At 46.0% G+C, this 20,800-nt stretch overlaps 2 protein-coding genes across 17 annotated transcripts in view; both read right to left on the bottom strand.

Annotated features, from left to right (window-relative positions):
- Scly (selenocysteine lyase) overlaps positions 1-7,885 on the bottom strand; it is a 29,145-nt gene extending 21,260 nt beyond the window's left edge. For 3 of the 6 annotated variants that reach the window (XM_047544965.1, XM_047544964.1, XM_047544962.1), the window contains exons 1-3: positions 7,729-7,885; positions 5,422-5,534; positions 1,401-1,501 (exon numbers count right to left, since the gene is read on the bottom strand). In XM_047544965.1, coding sequence (XP_047400921.1) covers positions 1,401-1,501; positions 5,422-5,534; positions 7,729-7,817 — 303 coding nt within the window. In that variant the 5' untranslated portion in view covers positions 7,818-7,885. The other 3 variants (XM_047544966.1, XM_047544968.1, XM_047544963.1) reach the window with 3 other exon arrangements.
- Positions 7,886-17,977: 10,092 nt separating this feature from the next.
- Positions 17,978-20,800, bottom strand: part of Ube2f (ubiquitin conjugating enzyme E2 F (putative)) — a 59,130-nt gene continuing 56,307 nt past the window's right edge. For 7 of the 11 annotated variants that reach the window (XM_047544971.1, XM_047544973.1, XM_047544972.1 and 4 more), the window contains 2 exons: positions 20,185-20,313; positions 17,978-18,612 (listed from right to left, as the gene is read on the bottom strand). In XM_047544971.1, the coding sequence (XP_047400927.1) occupies positions 18,562-18,612; positions 20,185-20,313 (180 nt within the window). In that variant the 3' untranslated portion in view covers positions 17,978-18,561. The remainder of the gene's footprint in view (positions 18,613-20,184; positions 20,314-20,800) is intronic. The other 4 variants (XM_047544970.1, XM_047544979.1, XM_047544978.1 and 1 more) reach the window with 1 other exon arrangement.

The following is a 20,800-nucleotide window of genomic DNA, read 5'->3' as shown; positions in this document are numbered from 1 at the left end:
GTGCCCGGCAACGGCTGTCCTGCGACTGCCCCAAGCAAGCATGACGGATGGCCACCCTCATTGCAAGGCAAGTGTCCACACCTGCATGACTCTGTTCAGACCAACTGTGCCTTGCCTGAAGAACCCCCTGCCTTAGTTACGAGAGCTTTCCACAGAAGCAATTTCTGGTACAGCAAGAACTCTTACTGTGTTCTTAATCTCCAGAACTCCTAACTACTCTGGCTCGTTCATATTTTTGTATACATTAGTTTGTGGGATTTCACCAAAAAGGAGTCAGAATTTCACTGGAGGTTGTACTGAAGCTACAATTTGGAAGGATCAATTTGGAAGGAATGGAAATGTTTGTAATAAGAGTCTTCAGGCTATGACGTGATGTACTACCGCTTTATTCAGAACTTCTTTGAAGGGTCAATAATATTCTAACTTACCTGGTTCTTTCTTTTTAATATATTTTTTAGACCTTGATAGACCTTTTATTTTATTCATTTACTTATATGTGGTGTTGAAAATTGAACCCAGTGCCTCACACATGCTAGGCAAGTGCTCTACCATTGAGCCATAACCCCAGCCCTTCCTGGTTCTTTTTCAGTAGATTTCCTAGCACTTGGTATTTTTCATGTCTGGTAAATACCTCTTTGCTGCTGGCATATAAAAAAATCCAATTGATTTGAATTCAGTTATTGTTTTTTGGTACTGGGGACTGAACTCAGGGGGCGCTGGGCCCACATCCCCAGTCCTATTCTTTAATTTATTTAGAGACAAGCGCCTTGCTTTTGCGGAGGCTTTGAACTCATGACCCTCCTGCCTCAGCCTCCGGAGCCGCTGGGATTCTAGGCCTGCGTCAACTGATTTTTGTATCTGCAAGCTTGGCTACATTTTCTTATTAACTCTGATCATCTAACTGTAGATTCTTGTGGATTTTCTATGTGGACGGCTGTTGCCTCTTTCTTTCAGTAGGGAACTGGGATGGTGCTACTAACTTAGCAGAGGCCATGGCAGATGTCCACTGCATTGTCCTGGAGGGTCTTTATCAATGTGAAAATGAGTTCTGTTGGGATGCACCAAACCTCAAACTCAATAAGGCAAACAACTTCAGTGGGATTCAAAGGAGTGACTCCAGGGCAAAACCAAGGGGGCCTCTCTTAAGTGCAGTAACAAGACAAAGCAGGTCACTTTAGATATTGTACTACAAATATCCAACGGCCACCTGGAAGTTACTTACAGGGTAAATGCTCGCTAATTAGTAATACAACACCACCGAGCACGATTCTTTCTTAAAAATACCAAACAAACAAAAACCGAACTAAAAAAAAACAAAACAAAAAAAACCAAATCCAGCACAGACTGCCCTCTTTATTCTATTGCCACTTACGGTTAAGTGTGGGTCGTCAAAATCTTACCTCAGTGCCCCCAGAAGTGAAGATGATGTCTTGAGGCTTGCCACCTATCATGTTTGCAAGGGTCTCCCGAGCTGCACTGATAATGTCCTTGGCCTTTTTACCTTGAGGAACCAAAAAGGAAGTTGATTACCTTTGTATCCTTAAGTCCAATTGACACGTTTAATAGAACCGCCACACACAAAAGAAAGAGAGACTTGAATGGGCAATCCAAGGAGGAAAGGCATCCCTCCATGTGGTCACAGGGTGCTACTGCCAAGCAGTGCCTGGGCAAGGGGGCAGCAGGAAACCTAGCAAGCCAGTGGCAACCACTGGGGTCTAAGGAACTTCGAGCCAGAGACAAATACGGGACGCCTGGGAACCCCACAGCTCCCTACGACACGGCTTTCTTCTTACCGGATGCTAGAGGACAGGGGAAGCTGTGGCCATCTGCCTGGCTTCCCATTCATCAAGACAGGAGAATGAAAGGGTGGAATAATTTGCTTAATATCATGCTGCAAAACAACAAAAATAAGCAGAAACAGAACTCATGACTCCAGGTACAACGCCACATCTCCCATGCGGGGCAGCTTCCTGTGATAAAGGCATCTGCTTTCACACAGGCTGCACGTCCAGTGACTGCCCAGGCTCTCTGGACAGGAAGGAGAGACAGGAGCCACGCTTCCTGTGGCAGAGAAAGACAGGCTCTGCAGGGATGGTGAAAACCTCAGTGACCCTTAGTCGGCAGAGTTGTGGTCCCCAAACTTCGACTATCTAATCTAAATCGTAAAAACGAATTCAGCAGACACTATTAAAAACTATACAACGTAAAACATTGTAAAAGTAGAAATACAGAAGACGAGCTAAACCCACGAAGCAATTCCCACACTCCTTAATCCCACCGCATGGATTCTGACGTTCAGTATCAGCGTTAATAAGTGTTTTCACTCTGACCTGGGTAGGACTCCTGTCTGGCACACGCTCTGGCTCCCCTTGGAGTGTCCCTCAAGTCCTGCCCAGCAGAGGCATCCCATTCTCTCCAAGAGCTGGCTGAAGAGCGCGTTCAAGTGGCAGACTTCAAAGTGGGCACGCCAGCCCTGCCTCCCGGAGAGCCGCTGCTGCAGTGCAGCGCGTGAGCTCCCCGACTAGCCCCGAGCACCAGGGAGCACCAAGGATTCTGGCTGCAGGGAGTGGCTACTGTGGGAAAGCCCAGGACCCAACCTCTGACAGCTGGGTTCCAGGTGGGGTCTGCCATGCAGCACTGCGTCCCGTCCCATTGGCTGCTCAAGCAGGTGCCTCCACTGTAAACCTGGGACAGGAAAGGCGCTGCCAGCCCGCCTGGCAGGTCCTCGCTAGCACGTGTGCACAGCAGCCTGACCACCCTCCCAGGTGTCACCCACAGTCCACCGGCTGTGCAGAGCAGCAGTCACAGGTGACTGAGACGGAGGAGCCTGAGCACAGCAGATGAACGCATATGCTTGTTATCATTTCAGGGCAAGAACAGGGAGGCAGGAAAGAGGAACGTTAGAGTGGATTCCGTTTTGGCAATTTAAAGTGAAAATACACCTCAGAGCCTAAGAGATGCCTCCCTCCATGTTTGGTTTTGCAAAGCTTTTCATTACACTATACTTGTCAATTGTAGATGAACTTAAAGTGACTTGTAAGTGCTATGCAGGTGTCTAACAGGCACCTCATCTGTGTATGACCCAGGCCCCAACCAGCCAGGTGGACGGCACATGGCTGCCTGGAATTAGGACCACAATACCCAACTTACATAACAATTACATGTGGCCAAGGGACCAGTCTCTGGGCACAGGGGGGCCACACGATACTTTTAGAAGTGTCCTTGAATCCCCAGCACGGCAAAAAAAAAAAAAAAAAAAAAAAAGAAGTGTCCTTGAAGAACTCAGGGATACCTTTATTCTCCTCTTTTTCTCCTTTTGACAGAACTGTTGACACAATGGCTTGAGCTGGAGCAGCCATCTTGACCACAGAGGCAAGGTGCATGTTGATGACTAGCGCACACAGGGCCCAGCACAACAAGAATAGCAGTAACTAAAGTGCATACTGGGGATGGAGAAGGAATAAGAAAGGAGCCAGTCCCTAGTGGGGGGCTCCACATGGGCCCAGACTGTGTGTGAGAAATAAACTGCAAGCTATATGCTGCTGTTATTGGGGGTCTTAATCTCTTGCAGCAAAACGATATAACTACATTTTCCACACTTGCTCAGACAAGGCTTTTTCTTTGGTGGTGCAGGGGAAACAATAAAATCAGGCTGTATATCTTGTTTATAACACGCTTTTTTCACTTGAACTGGGTGTGAATATAATCTTTCTAGGTCATGAATACAGTGCACACCTCACTTCGACAGGGTCCAGAAGTCCATGCTGGGGCAACTAATGAACAGAGGTTACAAACAGGTTTTATTTTTTTTTATTTTAATTTATTTATTTTTAAATTATTTGTACTTGTAGATAAACAGAATGCTTTTTTATTTTATTTGTTTTTATGTGGTGCTAAGGATCGAAACCAGTGCCTCACACATGCTAGGGAAGTGCCCCACCACTGAGCTACAGCCCTAGCCCAGTTTTTATCTTTTGCTACTGTAAGTGATACATATCTTGGGTATTAAATATCTTACCACACATGCTCAATGCTTTCCCTAAATTCCCCCCAAAGATTTTGAGTCATGATATTGCAAAAATTAAAACATTCTATGATAAAGTAATTTTTTCTTTCCTCCATCTCCTTCTCCTATGAGCATCAACAGAAAGAGGGCCACGATCCACTTTTTATTAATTAGTAGAAACAAAAGCTGTCGAAGCGACCTAAGAGTCTCCAGCCTATCTCATTCAGGCCAAGAACATGTTCTTCCTGAGAACTTCCCAAACTCCTTTTATTAGCATTTAATTATTTTCCATATTCTCAAGTTTAACACTTCAGAAAGTTCAATTTTATCAAAGGAGAAGTTAGACATAAGGCAATGTCCAGAAGATTAGTCAACAAAAAAGTTAATAAATTACTAATACCTGATTTGAAAAAGCTTTTAGTTACTAAGTTGCAGTAAAAGTCTGAATATGCAAGGACATGGAAGCACACAGAACCCTGTGAAGTTGCCCACAGGCCTTTTTAAACCTTAGGGCCAAGCCACATCCTGTCTGAGAAGTTATTTTAGCTCATCCCGATCCAGTTAAGATGGTTTATCTTAATTACCCCAATAAACATTAGCTACAACAGGCAAGACTTCAGCCTTCTGTATGGAAATACAATGTAACACTGCCATGTAACACTGACTTGAAGCAAATTTCTTTCCAAAATCTCCTGCACCCTGCAATCCCAGCAGCTCAGGAGGCTGAGGCAGGAGGATCACAAGTCCAAGGCCAGCCTCTGCAAAAAAAGAGCCTCTGTACTAAATAAGTCTGTGAGACCCTATCTCTAAATAAAATACAAAAAATAAAGCTGGGGATGTGGCTCAGTAGTCCAGTGCCCCTGAATACAATCCCAGGCAATCCCCCTGCCAAAAAAAAAAGCTCTACAAATAAAAAAAGAATCAGGAAGAAATAAGAATACTTAAATTGTAATGTGTAATGAAAGTAACGAAGTTTAAAGTAACTGCCCCCACCCCTGCCCTTGGGCACTTGCTCTACCACTAAGTTACATCCCCAGCCCAAAAGGAACTTTCATTTTTCAAAAAGGCCAGGATTCTGTGTGCTCTTGATGATTTAAAAGACATTTTGCAAATTTCGTACAGCTATGTGAAAAGATTTTAGTAGACACTGGCATTATGAATTATTCCTAATGAGACCTCTTTTTTATGTGAGAAAAAGCAAAGGAGAGCTGGTAAAAGAATGAACATCAAAGGTGAAGGTTGTGGCATCAACAGGGCTTGACTGACAAATCTGAACTTTTCAGAAAAAAACGGAGCTAAAGATCTATAGCTAACAGAAAATCTTTTACCAGCAGACACTTGGGTGAATGTTCTTTAGGAGGCCTTTGCTCCCACCCCATCTCTGCGCTGTGCCCACGTGCCTCTTCTAGAAGTACCTGCTGTGTAGGGGCTGCTGGGATTCCCCCAGGCTTCCCACATGGCCTCAGTCATGGCCTGGATAACTTCCGGCTCCAGAGGAGTTGTTGCGTTATAGTCCATGTAAACTTTCCTGAAGAAAAGAAAAGGACGACACCCCAGTTTAGGAAAAGGAGGTGAAACATGAGAAGCAGCTGCTCTTGTGGACTGGCTCAATAGAAGCACATGATGCCCAGGGCAGTGGGCTCCGCGGCACACCCCTGCAGCCTTCCCCAAACTGCTCCAGAAGAACATGGAGGCACCATCTCTAATGATCCACAGTTGCCAAGTTTATGTCAACAGACCATCCATCCAGATGTTCACAGTTTTCTACTAATGGCTGGTAGGATTAAAGATCTGTGGGCCTGGATTACACACCTGACTGGGACAAAGGACAGCACGGCAGGCTCCCCTGGGGGACTGCACATTCCCCAGGAATCTTCCCCTTTGCTATTATGGGATGGCCTCTGGACTCCAGGGAACCTGGGTGCCCATTTCCTGCCACTGTCCACTCCCTTGGCTTCCCCTTCCCTGGCCGCCTCCCCTGGGGCAGGGCTTGCCTTTCACTTTTCTTTGAGTCACAATGACCCTGGCCCCACCCCATCTTCAACCTATACTTCTGGGCGAGGTCCAACAGTGCTATTTAAAACTGTAGTGCCCGCGCCTTCCTGGCAGCCGTGCTTGTCATGTGACCCCCACATGATGTGTGTTCCTTGTTTAGTTTCCATTTCAACAGGGTAACAGAAGTGCCTGTGGGTTTTGTTGGTTTCGGTTTCTTCCTGCTCTCTCACCAATGCCAAAGACAATGGCTGCCACATGGCATGGACCTGCTTTAAAAGATGACAAAGTAAATGCCACAGAAAATCCAAATCCTCTGAAAGATCCTTTACTAAGTTTATTTGTATATCTTTTAACCAGTACCAGAAATTTTCAGAAATCTATATAGTAGATAATTCTGACACTAGTAATTATGTTTCTTGATTTTTGAGTAAACAACATGTTTTAACCAATCCATATGAAAACTCAAAAACAATTACAAAGAATGGATTCTAAGATGTAGAGCATGGACAGAATATACATTAGTTGTTTTTTCCCCCAGTTGTGGGGATTGAACCTAGGGGTGCTCAACCACTGAGTTACATTCCCAGCTTATTTTGAAACGGAATTTCACTAAGTTGCCAATGCTGGCCTCAAACCTGCCATCCTCCTGCCTCAGCCCCTCAAGTGCTTGGGATTACAGCATTTCTGTGCCTCACTGAATGTGCATTGGTTTTAATGCACCATCTTTTCTACAAGCTGTGCAAAATCACCCAATAAGGTGTGGGGCTTTGGAAAGCTTGACTAGTCGTCCTTGATCAGTTTAGTATTAGATTAAGAATCCTAGGAGTCTCCCTGTGTTGCAGGGACATCCACGAACTCAAATCTGTTCTTTTCTGTAAGTATCCCAAAGTGCTCCAAGCTTGCTAATTGCTGAGCTTTTCAATCTGTTGCTTGGCTGAACTAATTTAAACTTTGCATCTCAGATTAATATCTTACAGATAATCTGCCCAGTTATTCGCTACTTCCTTAAAGTGTTGTTGAAGGAGGGCCTGGTTAATGACCTAACTCCATTTGACACCATTTTTGTCTTTCCTTTCCCCCTCCCTGAGTTCTTTAGAGCCATTCTCTTCAATCACCGGGGATTCCAGGAACAAGAGGTCGGAAGGATAAACATCTGAGACAAGAGTCAAAACTGTGCCCAAGGCAAGAGCAATTTTCTTATCAAGACAAAGACCCAACAAATCCTAAACTCTGAGATGATAATGATCGACCAGACAGGGCTTGACAAGATCACCTGCTGTGGCAGTTGTGCAATCCCTTCAGCTACACAAACCCCCAAACTTTGCCCTCATTCTCCTTTCCATAAAATCCTGAAGTCACTGCCAGACCCTGAAAGACTGGGCTAAGGGTCCTCCTTGTCTTCCCAGTGCAACTACACAGATGAAAGCGCCTTTCCTGTTTTTCATCATTACTTTTCCAGTTTGTTTTTGGGGGCAAGTGGCCAGACTTGATTTCGTGGACCCCTGGAATCTGGCCTAGGACTCCCGTGGCAAGCGCCTGACTTAGATCTCCCCTGAAAACACCCCGGCAAGAGAACCCTGACCCCCTCACCGGAGAGTGAGCTCCAGTTGGCGGGGGCACCCCAACCCCCAGAGTGACCACGGCATCAGCTGGCGGGCCCGCCTCCATTCTTTGCGGTGGCCCCGAGAGCGACCCCTGGCCTGGCGGGTCCCCGCTTCGCAGCGCACCTCTCCTGTGGACTCTTCTCTCGGCGGCAGCCAGGTGGACTCACTGCCCTTCCCCGCGTAGCCTTCTTAGGCGTCGGGACTGCCTCCATCCCGCCGCACGCCGACTCCGCTGCGCCAAGAAGCGCTCGGGGCGCCGGGAGAGGCGGGGCCGCCAGGCGGGGCGCGTCCGGACAGGCCAATCCTCGCGCTGCAGGGGGATGATTGGCTGAGCGAGGTCAGGTGACGGATGTGGGCGGGCCCTTGAGCGCCCAAGACGCCGGCGGCAAACACGGCGGCCTCGCGAGGCCTTCGCCTCCCGCCGCGGCACCGCCCACTTCCGGAGGCTGCGACTGCCACTCGGTTAGGCGGGCCTCTAGAGAGGCGGCTGGAGCCGAGCGGAGGAGCCCGGGCCTGGGAGTCTCTCCACTGAGCAGGCTCCGTGAGAGCGAGGCCGTGTGGCTTCACTCGCGTTGCAAACTTGGGTGGGAGGAAAGTGCCAGGACGCACGGTGCAAAGTTGGGCAACTGAGGCTGTGCTCCAGGCAGCACTGGGCCCGACACTAGTGCCCCTCTGAGACATCAGTTTGTGGGACCCGGACGCCCGTAATTTGATCTCTTCCTTGGGTGATTTTGATTGAAATTAGAGGCCCATTTGTTGGGCATGGAGTTGCGGGGTTATGGACTGGAGGCTGTTATCAGTGGGCCTAGAAATTTAAGAAGGTGGATTCAAAGTAGGGTTAGAACGTATGATAGGAAGGACTAGGGACAGCCTTAGAAAGGAGGGTGCTCAGGTGACCCGGGAAGATGTCAGAGCCTCCATCTGAGAGATGAAGGAACAAGGGAGGGGAGATGGTGGGTTGGTCGTGAGCCACAAAGTCGGTAAGTAGCAAAGGACAAAAGATCCAGATGGTTCTAATGAAAATATCCCTACCCTAGCCTTTTTGGCATTACAACAGTTTCTAACTTTGACTTTAAACATATGCCAGGCACTGTCGTCCCTGTTTTTCAGGCATCCACTAATTTAATCTCTAAGTATCCCATCAGGTAGGTACTGTGGCCCATTTTACACATGTGGAAACAGGTTTGGGAAAGTTTAGTATCGTGCTCCAGTCCACATGGGTGATGGTGGAAGCAGAATCTGAGTTCAGACCAGCTTTACCAGGAGGTGGAACCTCATAACTACCAATTTCATCTCCTGCTGGGGTCTAGAACTTAACTTTACCCGCATAGCTAGTTCCATATCTGAACTCCTTTTCTTTTTTTCTTGTCTGCAAACAGCTCATTTCTTGACAAATGCAGCTGGTAGCGAAGGGCGTATCAAGAATTAAGAGGCAAGTGACTGCATGGGAGCCTAAAGTCAGACCAAGGAGGAGGAGCGGAGATGGGGAAGAATCAGAGAAGCCAGGAATGTACCTAATGGTCCACAGTGTGCTGAGCAGATCCAGTGTCTGCTGAACTGTGTGACCCTCAGGAGGCCCTGGTGGATTTAGCAAGAGGCATCTCAGTAGTGGAGAGGGAGGAAGAATGCCAAGAGTTGAGAAACAGATGGGACATGGAAGAATGGAGAATACAGTCATTTCTGAAAAGGCTAAGAAACCAAAAGGCTCAGGAAGCACAGGAGCCTGATTGTCAGCTGAAGGGAGGTGCTAAAAGGAGGAGACTGCAAATAGGACATGGGAGAGCCAAAGCCCTGGAGGAGATGAAGGGGAGATTAAGATCAAGGGTGGGCTGGGCAGTTGACAGGTGGGGGGCAAGCTTCGTCCTCTAAATGTATGCATCAGGCTGGACTGGATCTCTAGGGCTCCTTGGACCAGCTGGGCAGCAATAAAAATGTTTGTGTTACCAGATGCAGAGTGTAGTGGTGGAGTCAGAAGAAAAGGTGCACAGAACCATATCCACGTGCATACCAACTGAGGTAACACGCTGGCAGTGCATTCTGCCCCTCCACTCTACCAGAAACAGCATGCAACAGGCATGGCAGGCACCACACTTCCAGGTGGGCTGGTCAGAGGAAGAGCTGATCTGATACGACGAATCAGTTACAGCGATAAGTGTCCAATAATGACCCCAACACTGGACGAATGCTCTCTCCACCCAAGTGAAGTTACAAATGCGTGGATTAGCACTTGCACCCAAGGACAAAGTTAACACAGTACCAGAGAGAGCTACCAAGACACAGTGGATACGTTAATGCAAAAAGAAAACAGGCAAAAAGGAAGTTATGAAACAATTTTAAAAGATATTGGGGCTGGGGATAAAGCCCAGTGGTAGAACGATCCTTGGGACCATCCCCCACACAAAGATATTGAACTTTATAACATTCATAACTAACATTTAAAAGCATGGGTTAAAGAGGGCTAGGTAAAACACAGGATTTTTAGGGCAATGAAGGTATTTTGCATGATGCTACAATGGTGGACACTTAATGTTCGTGAGGATGAAGAATGCACAGCACCAAGAGTGACTCCAAATGTAAACTGTGGACCTAAGGTAGTGGTGGTGATCACAGGTTCATGAGCTGAACCAGATGTATCCTGGTAGATGATAGCAGGGCAAGCTATTCATGTATAGGGAAGGGGGTGTATTGTAATTCTCCTCAGTCTTGATACAAACCTAAAATTGCTCTAAAAAATGTCTATATTTAAAAAAAAAAAAAGTAGTAGTTAGGTTGAATAGCACAGGCATACCTGACTGGTCAATTGGTGATCTATGTGCCTAAGCTGAGGAATGCTATCAGAGCACGTAGCTCAGAAGGAGAGAGATGGAAAGTACAAAAGAAACATTCATCTAATGCAGTGATTCTCAACAAGGGTGACTGCCTCCAGGGGATATCTGGATGTGCAGGAGAGAATTTTGGCTGTTGAACCTGGAGCAGGGGTCATGGTGAGCAGAGGCTGTTATTGATGGCCCCCCACATGAAATTATTGCCCCAAATGTCACCATTGCCATGGTTGGGCATCCCTGATATGGCTCCACATTTTCACCTTGTACCATTTCCTCTGCCTGAACAGTTAGAACTTCTTGTAGTTGGTGCTAGTTGCTGGGTTACTGCTTTCAGCTGTTTATATGTGGAGTCTTGTCTTTACCTTCATCTTTGATATATTTCCTAGAAAATATCAAACCCTAGGGCTATATAGTCCTGAGGGTTTTTTCCCCAGTACTCTGAAGATGTTTCTCCACTACTGTCATGCTCACATTGTCTGCAGTGAGAAATCGCTGTTACACTTCTCTTTATTCCTGTTTTTATTTTGCCCTGTTTTTGTTTTGTCACTGCCTTTAAGCAATTACGAAGTGATTTGGTGTTGTGTTCAGTTTTCTTTTTCTGGTACTGGGGATGGAACCCAGGGTACTCTACCACTGAGCCACACTCCTAGTCCTTTTTGTTTTTTGACAGGGTCTCGCTAGGTTGCTGAGGCTTCAACCCCAATCCTCCTACCTCAGACTCCCAAGTCACTATTTTCAGTTCCCCCGCCCCGCCCCTGCCAGATTTCTTCCTCCTTTCTTTCTTTGGGAATACAAAATCACAAGTTATCTCTCAACTCACTGATTCCTTCTGGTCAGGGGAGCTTTCCATTTTTTCTTTCATTTTTGTTTTATTACTTGTAGAAGGACACAGTGCCTTTATTTTTTCATGTGGTACTGAGGATCCAACTGAATGCCTCATATGAGCTAGACAAATTCTTTACCACTGAGCCACGACCCCAACCCTCATTTTTGGTTTTTATTGCTGTATCTTTAAGTTTGTGAGTCTTTTCTTCTGCAACATGTAATCCATTGTTAAAAACACCCAGTGTATCTTTCATAATATCCACTGTTTTCTTCTGGAAGTTGAATTTGTCTTTATATTTTCTGTATTTTTACTTAAATATGCACAACCTTTCCTCCACTCTTGTTTATCATTTTTGTAATTTTATAATTTCTTGGTGTGTTTTTATTGACTGATTTTCTCCTGATTAACATGGGCCTTATTTTTTTCTTCATGCCTTGTAATATTTTACTGAATGCTATGCATTATACATTTTACCTTATTAGGTGCTAAATATTTTTAATTGAAATTTTTATTGAGATCACTATAGATTTACATTCAGATAAATAAATAATAGAAAAATCCTTTACCCAGTTTTCCCTAATGGTAACATCTTTGATAACTATGTGTAATACCGCAACCAGGATAGAAATGGATTGCAGTCAACTGGTCTCCTTCAAGTTTTGTAAGCTATACTCATTGGTGTGGATTTTGAGTTCTGTGCCATTTTTGGACAGGTAGGTTTGTGTATCCAGAACCACCATCAAGATGTGACAGACAGGCTGCAGTTATGGCTCAATGGTAGAACACTTGCCTCACATGTGTGAGGCACTGGGTTTGATTCTCAACACTGCATATAAATGAATAAAGGTCGGACAGTGCTATCGCGTCAAGGATCTCTACCTAGAATCATTCTTCTGTAAACATTCTTCTAGTGTTTCACCCACACAGAATGCAGGCACAACTGGGCTAATTTCAGTTTATGTCTAGTATGAATAAGATTCCTGTGAAAACTGTGTAAAGGTTTTTGTGTGAACAAAATTTTGTTGTCTGGAAATGCAGTATCTAACTGGGTCCTGTGATTGTAGATTTTGTCTACATCTTTCAGAACCTCCCTCAGTCAATCTTTAGAGATAGATCTGTAAGTAACAAATTCTTTTAGTTTTACCTCATCTGAGGTTTTAATTTCACTTTCTTTCCTGAAAGGAAGTTGGGCTGGATATAGAATTCATGATTAACAATTACTTTCCTTTCAGCAGTTCAGTTTGTTTTGCTCTGGTTTTCCTGAGGTGGGGTCTCACTGGCCTCCAGGCTGGCCTGGAACCTTTGACTCTCCTGCCTCAGCCTTCCAGTAGCTGGGATTACAGGTGTGTACTACTGTGCCCAGCTATCTTTCCGAATCGTTTCTGAGGAGAAACCTGCTGTCATTCAAGTTGGTTTTCCCAGTTAGGTAATGTGCTGTTTCCTCTGGCTGCTTTCAAGACTTTTGTTTTTAGAAGGCTGATTTATGTTTCTTGGTGTGAATTTCTTTTGAGTTCATCCTGTTCAGGATTCACTCAGTTTCATGAATTGGTGTTTTTACCAAATATGGGAAGCTTCTTTGTTCAGTTATTCTTTCAGCCCCATTTTTTCTATCATTTTGGGACTTTGATAATATGAATATTAGGTCTTTTGCTATTGTCTCATAAGCCCCATGTTGTTCTTTGTTGCAGGGGCACGAAGAGGCAGTCTTGTGTTTTCTGCTTAGATTAAGTAAATCCTATTGATCTGTCCACATTATCTACTGATTCTGTCTTCTATCATTTATTTCCACTGTACTATTGAGGCCAGGAAGTTTTTAAAAAGCTTGTCATTGCATATTTTAGCTTACAGTTTTTGGTTGTCTATAAATTCTATATATTTGTAGAGATTTTCTATTGTTTCAAGAGAATTTATAATCAGTTTTATGACAGAAGCTTTCAAAGCCTTGTAAGAGAATGCCAACATTTAGTTTATCTCATTAGTGGTCAACTGATTGCTTCTTCTCATTCACGTTGTCCTGGTTCTCATTATGACGGTGATTTTTGCTTGGTGTCCTAGATGCTGTAGCTAGGAGACTGTGGATGCCTTTTTAATCAGGCAGAACTGTGTTTAGGCCTAGCATCCAGGTGCAGCAGAGCTGCTGTGGCATCTCCTTGGTCTGTGAAAATGGAAGGTGTCCCCAGGTTGGATAAAGGTGGCTCTCACTTGGGAAGGGGCACCTTGGGCCATCAGAGGCTGAACTGTGCCTGAGTGGGCACTTAACTACGTTGGGCTCCCACAGGAGGACCAGTGTCTCAGGTTGGTCAGTCACAGGCCCGTGATCACAGAATTGCTTTTGCAGGTGTACCTGGCCATTTTGGTGCCTCTTGATGGGATACTGAGGTCTCAGGCCTGCAGAATCAGAGGCTTCCAGGCTTGGCTGCTTGTTGTGTCAGTCTGGATCTTTTATTTCTACAAATACTTTGGGGGCTTTATTCTAGGACAGCATGCATTTAAAAGTTTTTGGATGGGACTGCACAGACTGTTGGGTTAATTTTCTTGTTACTGAGCCAGTACCTCTTATCCATAACACGGTTTCCACTCTAGCTCATTGGAATGTGGACTTTTCCTGGCCCTGTGTGAGTTCCAAGTGTCATTTTCTCTGCTCCTTTGAGTGGTTCTCTTCCAGTCTCAGTGTTCTTGTGAGCGTACATGGCATTGTTCAGCTGATGGCCAAGAGGACCTTGCAGCCTGCCCTGCATGGCTCTCTGCTCCTGGCAACCCCAGCTCTCGTGGATTCCCCAGTTCCATATTAACAGGGAGCTGCTGCTTTCCACCTGGGTTCCCTTTTCTAAGCTAGGACTTGGCAAGGCTTGCCCATTGATCAATATCCTGCACTGCCTGATGTTCAGAATCTGAACACTACCATGCCATATGTACCCCTGGGGTTTTGCTCATCTCAGGGATGTAAATCCAATCTTGTTATTCACACTACAAGCACCATCACCCGTCCTTTCTGTAAATCCTTCTGATGGCTTGTCAGAGCCCTTCTGCATTCGGAGGAAAACCCGTGAATTTGCCTCCACATCACTGATCTGTTTTCTCATTCTCAATCCTGTCTGTTCAGAGGTGGGCTTCATTATTGTTTCCTCTTCCAGCTCCTTTTCTACATTTCATTGTTACCTTTGCTGCCTACTGTCTACTTGACTCTTTAACTGAGTCAAAGATGCCACTTATTTCCTTTTCCTAAATGTGGTTTTCTTCCCCAAGTTCTTTTGATCCCATGCTCCATTTTGTCATCTTTACCCTTCGGAGTCTCCTGGAGATTTCTTTCTGTAGTTATTTTTCATAGGCCCTCAATCAAGTAACACACTGCCCAGACATGGCATCTGTCTGCTGATGGAGGGGAAGCAAGCCCAGCTGGGAGCCAGCAATGCCCCCTGAGCTACTGCCTAGGCTGGTGAGGGTGACTCCTTCTCTGGGTGACCTTTGAGCAGTCTGCCTCTGATGTACTGCATCCTTCAGCTTTTCTACCTTTACTCAACAAGGACGATGGTATTATTAATAGCCTACCCAGTCATGCAGACAGCAAGACAAGGCCTGTATTCCAGGTGTGGACTGCCCTGTGGGGGAGTGGGAATACACGTGTAAGGGAGTGCAGTGCCAGGCATCTGTGTCTTGGGAAGCCTGAGGGGCATGAGGTCCCTCAGAAGTGGCCACCTGCTGTAAAAGCAGGAAGAAGTCACAGCAGTGGCAGCACAGGACTGAATCTGGGATGAGCCCCAAGAAGGAAGTCGAGTGTCTCAGCAGAGTGGACACCATTCCAGGGCAGGAGAGCACTACTTTTAAAGTCAGAGGCTTTGGAGCAGGAGTTGGCTCAAATGAGGCTAGCAGGGTAGACAGAGGCCCTAATTAGAATGGGCTCTGTATGCCAGACATGGGGGCTTCTTCTGGAGGTAAAGGGAAGAAGATGGGCAGAGGTGTTTTAGAAGGTGTTTTGATGGCAAGGATGCTGGGCCAGGGCTTCCTGTACTGACTAGATCTTCTGTCACACATCACTCTTCCTGGTCTGGAAAGGCCCATAGTGAGCACTGTGGGATCAATGGAGACAGAACACAGGTTCCATTTTTCCAGTCTGACTTGTGGCTGAAACCCTTCAAACAGGGAATAAGACTATTTACCCACAGTGCTGCATCTGGCTATGCATGGCCAGGGGAAGAACACAGGTGAGGTCACTGAAGTTAGAATACAATTTTTTTTTTTTTAAAGAGAGAGATGTTTGAGACTATCCATGACGGGCATGAGACCAGATGGTCTCCCAACATCATGCACTGCACGACAGTCAGGAGCAGGAACTCCAGCAAGGCTGGACAATGAGGTGATGGAAATCCAACACAGAGTACCACAATGGTGGTCACCAGAGGCCTGCCACGCATTCCACGGTTACCAGAGTAGGGAATAAAATGCTTGATGGAGCCTAGATGAAGCCCTAAGCCATCCCTGCTGGTGACTGGTGCCCACCTGAGAAGTTCTAACTCCCATCAGTTGTGTCTGAGGCCTGGTTCACAGGTGGTCTCTTCTCTGGCAACAAGAAGTCTTGGGACAGGTACTGTCATTTCCAACCGGCCTGACAAAAGCTAAAAAAAAAAACCAGTGAATTTACTGGAAGAAATGCCTCTCTCAACTTGGAAATGAAAATCAATGAGTCCACCGCTGAGCTTTCTCAAGAGACAATTCAGTTGTTTATGCACCTCAACATGAATAGACAACCTCAACAAACATAAGGATCCCAACACAGGGCTTTCTGAAGAGCCCCCCCTTCTCTGACAAACGAATGGTAAACATTTTACTAAGACTATGTTTTAGCATTTTACTTAGCACATATTATGAATAGGGAAATTACAACAAACCTAAATTTCCAAGATGGAACATTTTTAAGTGGATGAAGGTGAGAATGACCCTGGAATGGACGGGTGGTGTGCAGGAGGAAAGTGCTTAGAGACTGTAAATGGCTGCCTAACATGTCTTGGAATTTTTACATCAAAAAAAATTGCTTGATTTGATTATTAGTTAAATGGCCCGTGTGCAGAGGAACATGTAACTTATTTTTGAACCTCTTGGGAGGAAGGAGTTTCTGCTTCTGAGGAGTGCTCCTGCTGGTGCGGTGTGTTTAGGGGAAGACCCCAGGAGAGGTGTGAGCCTCCTGGGACAGGCCCACCTTCAAGTGGTTCCTTCTAGGAATACTTCAAAAACATGCAGCTTGCACACCAAATTTTAAGTAGTAGAGTCACAGGGACCCTGCAGAACACAGGCAGGAACAGGAGCCAGGAAACAAAGATCTGGATGTCCAAAAGCTTCACCTCCCCAAGGGCCTGGCCACTCTGATCCATTTTCTAGGGTTGGCCTCTCTGGTCAAATCTAGGGTTCCTCATCCATGGCAGCTTAGAAATTAACTATTGCCAGTTGGTTGGGAGCACATGGAGCAGGGCCAGAAAAGTGGCTCTGACCTCAGAGTGGGGAGGAAACCTTAAGATGCCATAAAAAGTCTGAAAAGTCAGGGTCACAGTCACCAGCAGGTCCCAGGGACCTCACTGGTCAAGCTCCTGGCACATCCCCAGCTGCTCACTGTCATGAGCTGTCTGGGTGATTTTTTGGAGTTGGGGAGGGCAAAATATCTCTGGAGGATTTTCACTGGACAGAACAAGATGACTCAGCTATCTGAAATGTCAGTTTTAAAGACTTAAAGTCTGACAACAGGCGAAGTATTTTCCTATTGTGCAAATACTGTGAGGTCAGAACTAATGGCCAACAAGGCCTTCAGTGTGGTCCCTTCCTACATTGGGCATGTCTCCGCAGGACACTGGCACCAATTCTCCACAGAGGCACTCTCATGAGAGCATCCCTACCACAATGCCCACCCTTCCTGCTCTGCACCCAGATGTGTGGCCTGTTAGCCAGGGTCCACCCTCAAGCCTAAAGGGCAAAATCCTGATGCTGACCTGCTGGATCTCCACCCTAGGTTAATCAAACAATCATGGATTCTATAATTTAAAAAAGTAAAGTAAATCCCATAGATGGCAAACAGGGGCAACTCCAAAGGAGAAGGCTGGCAGTTAAACCTGAGTGTTAGGCAGGCAGCAAATGAAACCAGACAAACATTATTTTGTATTTGATTCAGTTGGTTCAGATGTCTGAATGCTGGAGTGAAGCCACTTGCCTCTCCAGGGCTCTTCCTCTGCAGTGCGTTAACCTGACCAAGCGTGGCAAATGCTGCTGCTGATCCGTGGTCCTCCAAGGCCTAGGAGGCTCACCCCAACAGGCCCAGGAACCAAAGCAACTCAGATGACGGGCACATACAGTCCCAGTGGTCCAGACACTGCTTGGGCTGATTCCCGATTATTTGCCCTGTCTTGGGACAGCAAGGGCCTGGCTCACACTCCAGTGACCACTGCAGAACCACCCATGCCCCTGCTGGTCCAAGCCCAGCATGCTTCCTCCAGGCAGCGTGTGAGAAAGGGCTCCCTGTCTTTTTGTTTTTATTTTCATCATCCAGATGTGGCTTCAAAGGGCTCCAAAATGTCTTTGCCACATCTGGACCTGAAAGTAAGAGCTGGTGTTTAGGAGCCAGGTTCCAGCTCATTTGGACAGAATGAGTGATATGTCTTTCATTGTTACTTTGTATTTCTCTTCAATAGTTGCTTGACCCAACATCTGTCTGCTCTGTACAATGAAAATACAAACTAAATGAGAATAGAAAAAAATAATTAAAGCATTAAATTGTACAAATTACAAATCTGTTCCAAAATATACTTACATTAAATAAAATACGCATTTCAGTAAGATCTACAGTGAATGACTGCGTTCTGGGAAGCTTCACAACTGGGCAGGGCCAGCATTCACAGGAGAAGCTAAGAGAATGTGCATCCAACCACAGTGTGCAGTGGTTTCTTACTGCCAACCTGCGAGTTACGCTGGACACTCATTTGCTGGGGAAGGGGAAGCAAGTGCTAGCCTCAATGCTGAGCCCGTGACAACTTCCCAGGAGTTTCTCTGACAGCCTAGACAGCACAGTTTCAGAAAAGTGAACATGTTAAGGGAAGCAGACAACTCTTTAGAGGCCCAAACACGTTTCCTGCTGTATTTATGCTGCATTCCCCGCCTACGGTGGGCGGTCAGGAGGATGGTCTTCTTCAGGACAAGGTCACAGGACTGGGACAATCCCGTGGGACTGAGGGAGCATGAGGACAGGGAAGAGGGCTACCTCGTGCTGCTTCACATTAGAGACAAACTGTGACACACAGTTCATGGGCCTGCAATCTTCTCCTCTTATCATCTGGCATAACGCTTGATGTAGTCGTCCACTTTATTTCGAAAGTCCTCCTGTGGAGAGAAGAGAAAGCGCGTGAACAAGGAAAGCAACACTTCAGAGAAGTCAGATGCCCCAGAGGGAAAGCCCCTGTGGGGGTGGGAATCCTGAGAGTGACTCATCTGCAAAGTGTGGTCACACTTGGCCCCAAAGCCAAGACTCCCTGTACCACAAACACAGCATTAGCTGTTGCTTTTAGGGCCCTTCTATCCAGATCTGCCTTCCAGAGAGACTTTCCTGGACCTACAGTCCACTTAAAACATGCTTATCTTTCATGGCTCACAGGCAGTCTAGCCCCAGCCTCGGGATGCAGGGCCCAGAGGAAAGGCAGTGTGCTATGGAGTGCCAGCTTACACATCAAGAAGCAGAGGCTGCCTGGGTGCCTAGGCATCTCAGGTGACAGCAGTGGGACCTAAGACTTGCCCGGCCAGCATGACAGGAAAGACCCACATGGATGCTCTTACACACCATAGGAGGCCCACGTGCCAGGTCATTTCAGGCACCCTAGCCCGACGGCATGCCCCCACCCCCAGGGTTTAACGCTTCCTCATCCACAGTGAGAACAGACCCTATCGCCCTGCCTGCTGCTCAAGTATGGGCCACATTCAGGGAGGGCAACTCTACCAGCTCAGTTCCATTATACTTCTCCCTTTCCTGTGGGTGTAGATATTTTGTTTCAAGAAAAACAGCCTTCTTCAAGAGACATAGGCACCAATTTGCACTGCCAGCAAGTCAGGCAGTCACAACCACAGAAAATTACCAGGTGAAAGCTACTCAAATTAAGGACACATATCATTCTTGACCCAGTGACCCCAGTTCTAGGATTCCCTTTTGTAGAAATAAAACTGCCAATATTTAAGGATGTATGTACAAAGGATATTTATTGAATTACTATTCCTAGTTGGAAAAATCCACATGGGGGAAACCAGCAAATGAGTTTTAAAAAGTATGGTAGAGTCACTTCATAGGACATAAGGCAGCTTCTGAAATGAAAGAGTGCCAGTTTATGCACTGATCAAGATGGAAAAGTTAATGACAAAAAGGAAGGAAGATTAAGAGTAAGAAAGAGGATCCATGATTCTGGGAAAAGCCTAGAAGGCACACACCAACAAGCTTGACAAAAGCTGTGTGAGGTGGAGGCAACCTGCAGGCGTGCAGGAGCCCAGGAGCAGGTGAACTGCAGGTTTCCAGCTGCCTGCAGTCCTGTGCTATTAAACAAGGAATCATTGCTTATTTCAAATTACTAACAGTAAATTTTACTAGGAAATCCCATCTAATAAAAACCACTTCTCTCTGTGGGCAAAACACCTTCCCAGGATCAAGAAGGTTTACTATAACACATTACATATAAACTGCTTTAAACTCTGGTCTTGCATTCCACCACCCTCAATTTCTCACTTGCGCAATCAAGAGATGGTAGTAATTAGAACTGAGATGCGGCTCGCTGGTAAAGCACTGCCTTGCATGTATGAAGCTCTGGGTTTGAACCCCAGTTCCAAAAAAGAAAAGACAAGGAAAAAAAAAAAAGGTAGTAATTATCTTTTTACTAAATACATCAACCTAAAATAAGCCTGTTCCCTTCTCACCTTGTCCCGCAAATGATGTTCTGCAGCTTCAATATTCAGTGGATCATCAAAATTCAAAAGGTCCTTAAAAAGAGAGAAACTCAAGGTGAACACTGGAGAATCTGCTTGTCTGCTGTCACAGTCTTCACCCTACAAAGCAGCAACAAAACCTAATCAGCCACCTGCAGGCTAAGCTGAGTTGAGAGCACCTCTGAGTCCTCAAGTTCATTCAGTGTCAGGGTGCTGGGTTCTTTGTGCAAAATGGTGGCTGACAGCTGACTGCTTGGGGTATTTTATACACAACTCTAAACGTCAGTGGAAATGGAGAGAACAACAATCACATTAATTTCATTAATTTCTGATGCTATTTTTGATAAATGGAGAATGATAACCATTCTCACTCTGAGCATTTCTAATAAAAACCCCATTCTTTTCATAAGCATTAATTTTCCTCTTTATCTGATGACTGATACCTTTGCCTCCAGTCACTCACGGTTTCTCTTCCGACCTTTCTGTATTTCCCCGTCTTCTGACTCACCTTCATGGATACCCACTTACAGTCAAGTGGGGACAAAATCCTGGAACCCAGCCAGAACACAGCAGTATACCGGGCAGGTGTCCCAGCTTCAGGGGAGCA

The sequence above is a fragment of the Sciurus carolinensis genome, chromosome 3, assembly GCF_902686445.1.
Source record: "Sciurus carolinensis chromosome 3, mSciCar1.2, whole genome shotgun sequence".
Classification (NCBI taxonomy): domain Eukaryota; kingdom Metazoa; phylum Chordata; class Mammalia; order Rodentia; family Sciuridae; genus Sciurus; species Sciurus carolinensis.
The sequence above is the reverse complement of the archived record's forward strand: the minus strand, read 5'-3'. Positions and strand labels throughout refer to the sequence as shown.